The sequence below is a fragment of the Lissotriton helveticus genome, chromosome 4_1 (genome assembly GCF_964261635.1).
Source record: "Lissotriton helveticus chromosome 4_1, aLisHel1.1, whole genome shotgun sequence".
In the NCBI taxonomy this organism is placed as follows: Eukaryota; Metazoa; Chordata; class Amphibia; order Caudata; family Salamandridae; genus Lissotriton; species Lissotriton helveticus.
Genome location: NC_136063.1, coordinates 515,761,987 through 515,767,834, shown reverse-complemented (window position 1 = coordinate 515,767,834; position 5,848 = coordinate 515,761,987). Strand labels below are relative to the sequence as shown.

Below are 5,848 nucleotides of genomic sequence, written 5' to 3'. Positions count from 1 at the left end.
TCGTGTGATAATTGGAGCATAGTGTTAATTTCCTTGCCATTTCTATATATATATATGGCCTGTATATGTACTTTGCAGCATCAACACAGAGCCTGGGGTTTAAATGTATTTACATCGATCTGTGCCTTTGAACAAGTAACAATATTCATCACAAAACTTGTGTTGGCAGCGATCAAGAAAAAGACAAAACGGAACGTAAAAAGTCACTCTAAATTGATGTCCATTTCATTGTATATATTGGAGTCCTGGTGCCCTGCAGTGCCTCTTAAAAATGTTAATTTTCCTAGCCTTGGTGTCGGAAACGCTAGATTTGATTAAAGATAGAGAGGCAACACATTCTATTAAGACTGATATACTGTGCAGGGTCAATATAGTGCACAAAAGAGGGCGACCTGTACAAGCCTGCCTGCAACATGCTCCAGGCCTTGTTCATAGTTAGGTGAACCTGGGATGAATATTTAGAGTACACTGTTACCATCTGAGGAAAAGATGAGAGGAGGGATTCCCCAGCCTGGTGGGAGAACAATCAGTCGTGAAGCACCTTTTTCATTTGGACAATATTTCACAAGGTAATAAGGAGGTTATTAATGATACAATTTTAGGTCATTATTTACAGTGCGAAAAGTGTGTACCACTCTTGGCTCACAAGGCCCTGATTTGCATAATAGAGAAATAAAGTCTGCATCTAGGTTGTGTGTTTTTCTTTTTTGTGTGCTGTTTTTTTGTAGCCAATTCAGACCGGCACAAATGTAATCACCTTAGTGATATGGACACCCTAGTAGCATACTGAAAAATATTAACTAAATCAAAAATCCAGGCAGAATCTAAAGTAACTAAAAGTAACACATGTTTTAACTAAAACTTACCATTGTCACGGTATGTGTTTACGTACGTTTCTTTTTTTTTAAACAGCATCAATATAAAACAGACTGCCATGTGTATGCGTACACACATCCCCAACAAACATAACATACCGCTGCATAGCACACCTCTTCACAGGAATAAAACAAGTAAGTAAGTGTGCACATATCTTTTACTGGTTTCTTCTTGATTGGAACCGATAAATCCGATTTGTCAACGCTTAACTCAGAAATATAAAATTCAAAATATACTTTAAAATCAATATTTTCTTCTGATAAAACATCTTTTAAAATATTACAAAACCAACTTTCCAAATTAAGCTTTAACTGCAGTGGTCACCAACAAAGTAAGACTAGAGATAAGATGTCTATAAGACGTGACGTGTCCTGGGAAGAATATTACCTGCAAAAAAATGGCAACATGTCTGAAAAGAAATTCAAGCAAGTTAAATAAGGAAGATAGACCTAAGTCACATACGTGTTAACATTCTCTATTGCAGCTGTGAACATTTTAGCAACTAGTTAAAAAAACTGCTGCTGCTTAAGAAAGAAAATCATATTTAAAATGTGTTTACAAAAGTTTGTTAAACATTGTACCTTTACCCTCCCTTCCCACCACAAATGTCAGCAGTAGGAAACATATTAAGTACAACCCAGCGCAGCTGGGTTTTTATAATCCTTTTTAGCCCATAACCCGGTACAGAAGTTCTCAGAAAGCCCCAATCTCTGTACCCCATGGTCTGTAGGGCTTGCCAATGTTTGATGCCTGCGCTGGTCCAGACGGGCTCAGTACATTTGGGGATAGCAGGTGGAAAGACCCAAATGAAAAAGGGAACGCAGTTAAGGAGGCCATGGACGATAACAGAGGGCCAGAGAGTTTTGAAGAGGCGACGACCGGAAGCACCGACGCCAGGCTGCCATTAGGGGGCACTCTGAGAGAAGGGGTGTCCGGGTGTGAGGAGGCGGCCACCAGCCGACTTTGGTGATGTGCTTCTGTGGAGGGGGCTGTCGTGCTGCTGTTGTTGTGGCCGTTCTGTGCCAGCATCAGCGGGTGGGTGAGGTGAGGGTGGTGTCCAAAGCCGGTGCCTCCCCAGGGGATGTGTCCGATGCCCGTGTGCGCACTGCTGGCTGCTTCCCGCTGCGAGGCGTAGTTGTTCAGGTGGGAGACCAGGCGCAGCCTCAGGGGGTCAGAGGTGTCCAGCCCCTCGATGATGCTGAGATACCGCGCCACTTCCGCCAGGCACTCTCTGAATCCCAAGCTGCGGTAGTCCATTGCCAGAGCGTGCGCATCGAAGTAGCCTGAAGAAGAAACGAGAGGCGCTTTGTTAAAAACAATTCAAGAACCAAAATGCGAGCACAGAGATGCTATTCAGTTCAAATGCTCCTTCCTGTATTAATATTTACAATAAACGAGTGCACGTAAATACAATAAAGGCAACTAACATACTGAAGCCAAATAATAAAACCTCAGTAACAAAACAAATGGCGGTACAGTACAGATTCGCTTCACAAGAAGAAAAAATACAGCTAAATACTTTCACGCGGACCATTCATGCCAACTAATAGGGCCACGCCAAGCGCCTATGGGCAGTTTCTAAGCCCACTGGTTACACCCGGTTTCTCGGAGCTTGCTTACGTATGAACCATTCCCAATTCTTGACCTTTACTTTGAACGTGGTGTTAGTGGCTCCTCGCGCAGGCAAGGGTGCGCTAGAGAGAAGGGACTGGAAATATTCTCCTTGGTGTCAGTCCGCACACTAAGGACCCGTGGAAAAAACATGCGAGCGGCCAGTGCCTGCGTCAAGCTACTGTGTCTGCGAGGCAGGCTGGCTCACTCATACATGACACGTACATTAAAATCGCAGACTCTGCAAGGATTGGGAAGGCGGGAACCTACCGACCCGTGTGTTCACCGCCTTGACTGCAGTAATAAGCAGTGAATAGAATCGATGCTGAATATTTCTGACAGCGGGAATTGCATCACCAGACACTACAGTGCAGCAAAAAACACGTGACTGAGTGATTATTTAAACTAGTGTTAAATCTGTCAGCTAGTTTTACGCTTGGAAATTAAACAAATATATTTGCAATGCAGAGTAACTGCCGAACTCCATTTAAAGAGCTTAAAAAAACTCAGTGTGAGTATATATTCTAGGCTAAAATGTACCCCAAAACCAATGTATTGCGACATTTACGCTACAAAAATGGATCATAGCTACCGGAATGACAACTTGGCAGGGACACGGTAGTAAAATACATAAATGTATCTGTCAATAACGCTGTCTGCTACCAGAACAGAGCGCCTGCCCCACCGGTCGAGTACTCTGTCGACACTCCGACTGCAAGTCCATACGACTGCTGGTGGGAATGTGCGATATTAGTCACTCTTCAACGTTTCCGAAAGAGGGGCCTGCGGACAAACTAGCCCCTGGATTCACCTCCAGAATAACCAACAGTAGCGGCTACAGAAGCACTCACCCTTTCCGCCCGCGGCATGCAGCATCTTCAGGTGGTCCACGGTCATCTGCAGAATCTCGGCCTTTTCCAATTTGGCGGAACCCTTTGGGAGAAACGTGCAGAAAGGTGAGGTTTAAAGTGCAGTCCAGTCATTGCCATAAGCTGCAAGTATCAACAGTGTCTGATCACACTGCAACTGTGTGTCCAGTTGTCAGGTCTAGAGCTCCTGGATTTCTTACCTGTTTCTCAAAGGCACTGGGGACCAGTCTTCTTAATTCGGACAAACTGTTGTTTATTCGATCTCGGCGGCGTTTTTCAATGACCTGGAAGCCAATGACAAGGATTGCCGATTACTCACAGAGAATACACTCTTATGTTGATGTGTATAGTGCACTAATCAACCAAGAAGGTATCTAGGCGCTTGGTGCTTTTACAAAGACCCAGGTCTTTAGCATCTTGCAGAAGACCTGGAGGGTCGCTCCATTAGCGACCTCCAGTTTTGCTTTTGGGGGTGCAAGGAGTTGTGTGCGAGTGAGAGTGAGGCAGAGGTAGGTGTCTAGTGTGTTGGTGAAAGTGTATGCAGCCGACCAGGTATTCTGGCCCAGTGTTGTGCGGGGCTTTGCATGTGTCAACTGGCTGAGCTTGTCCATGGCTTTAATGAGCGTCCTGAGGTGAGGGGTGATGTGGGTGCGGAGCAGGTGTGCAGGAACGTGAAATCAAAGGCCTCTAAAGATACTCACCCCTCGGCGCCTCTTCCTGGCCAAGATCTGGGACGAGGTGGAAGGAGACATAGAGCCCGGGAAGGAACTCAGGTTTCTGAAATCAAAACAAACACAAAAAACTCGTGAACTTTGTGTCCCATGTGAGTGTGTAACAAATAAAGACAACTACGGAATATCAACAGTGAACACTGTGAGGGGATGTGTAAACCCCGTTGTGAGAGGCTGTGAGGCATGAGTCTACATAAACCGTTGCCCCAGGCCATGATCCCTTTCAGGCTAGCCTTCATGAACTTGAAAGGGCGCGTATAGCAATTTAAGATTTTTTTTGTTTGTTTTATTTCAAAGAGATTTTATTGGAAGAATTTGTAGATACAGTACAGATAAAGTGAAGGCAAACCTATCTATGTCAGTGTGCGCCTAATAGGCGGGGTTGGACACTTCAGTAGCGGACAGGACTGTGTGTATCTCCACTTCTTTACTTCCATTTCAAGCAAGGCACACACACATTCACATTCAAGGCTCTAATACATGAAAAGATGCGGGCCTGTGCCGCCTGCACCTGCTGAAAAGTCAGCATGTTCAATACAGAAGAAGATTAAACTAATTAAACGCACACGGACCGGTGCAAGAGCACATTGTGTTTTTAAAGAAGCAACGGAAAAAGAGAAGCGCTGTTAGATCAAAAGAGGAGGCAATGGCACTTGCTCATGAAGACAGACTTTGCGTTTCAATCAATATACGTGCACACACTTAAACAGAGTCATTTAGGGAGTAATAGAGGGGAGCATACAAGTCATTGCCGCTGGACGTTCCGTTTATTGTGGATGGGACCCGTAAAAGGTTTGCACCAATCCACGTGTACACCCAAGATTGTTGAGGCCCCGAGCCGTGAAGAAGCGTGCTCATTTTCTTATCGCGAAGACCGGGCGTCGGCAGCCTGGCCTCGAAGCACTAGGTCAGGGTGCCTCACGATCTCTGCTAAGGGTCGCACGCGAAGTGAGCAATGGAGTACCCCCAAACCGCCTCTCCATTCCGAAGGGGAATAATCTAAATAATGGGGGTCAATGATCTATCGTTGGAGAGTAGGGGCAGGTTAAGGTCCCCAAAAAAGACAAATAGGGCGTTTAATGGATAAGGCCCCATTAAAGTCAGCGGAGCATAACCACCTGGGATGATGAAGTGCATTCTTTTATAAAGTGATCCCCTTTTAGTATATGGGGCGTTTAGGTTTTTAGGAGGGAGACCACGATTCTAAACAACATGACAGTCTGAGTCCCCATCAGCTTGAAAGTACCCCGGTGCTAGAGGGGTGCTCCACGCCACGGGCATTGAACAGTAGCCCTCTCTTACCCATTCTCGTCGGCGCTCTCCTTCTCCACCTCGATGTTCTCGTCCAGGTCGCTGTCGGAGGAGCTGTAGTCGTGCGTCCTCTTCATGGTGCCGGCTGGGGGTGGACGGACGGTGGGTGAAGCTGTACTGGGCTGACAGTGCCCGGCGTCTGCGGTGGTGCGATCTGTGCTGCCTCCTCGTCCCTGCGGCGCCGCTCGCACTCTGCACCTCCCTCGGCTCTGCCTCCGGTTAAAGCCCGGCCGCCACTTTCCCACGCTCCGCAGGGCCGCGGGCGGGGCGCGGGGGCCGGCGCCGCACTATAATTACTCCATTGTGCGCCGCCAATTGTGCTTCCCTTTCCTCCTGATTGACGCCGTCAGATCGGCCAATGGCGGCACGTGGGCACCAGGGGCACGGGAACACACCCCCTGCACAGGGCAGAGCGGCGGCGCTGGAGGGGCCGCGGGGCAGACTTGGGAT

General features: G+C 47.1%; 1 protein-coding gene across 1 annotated transcript; it reads right to left on the bottom strand.

Annotated features, from left to right (window-relative positions):
* Window positions 1-1,015: 1,015 nt before the first annotated feature.
* HEY1 (hes related family bHLH transcription factor with YRPW motif 1) lies at window positions 1,016-5,610 on the bottom strand. Its single transcript, XM_078685609.1, has 5 exons — window positions 5,390-5,610; window positions 4,058-4,133; window positions 3,557-3,640; window positions 3,339-3,420; window positions 1,016-2,159 (listed from the first exon to the last, which is right to left on the bottom strand). The coding sequence occupies exons 1-5, from the start codon at window positions 5,473-5,475 to the stop codon at window positions 1,570-1,572; spliced, it is 918 nt and encodes a 305-aa protein (XP_078541735.1). The 5' UTR covers window positions 5,476-5,610; the 3' UTR covers window positions 1,016-1,569.
* Window positions 5,611-5,848: the final 238 nt, after the last annotated feature.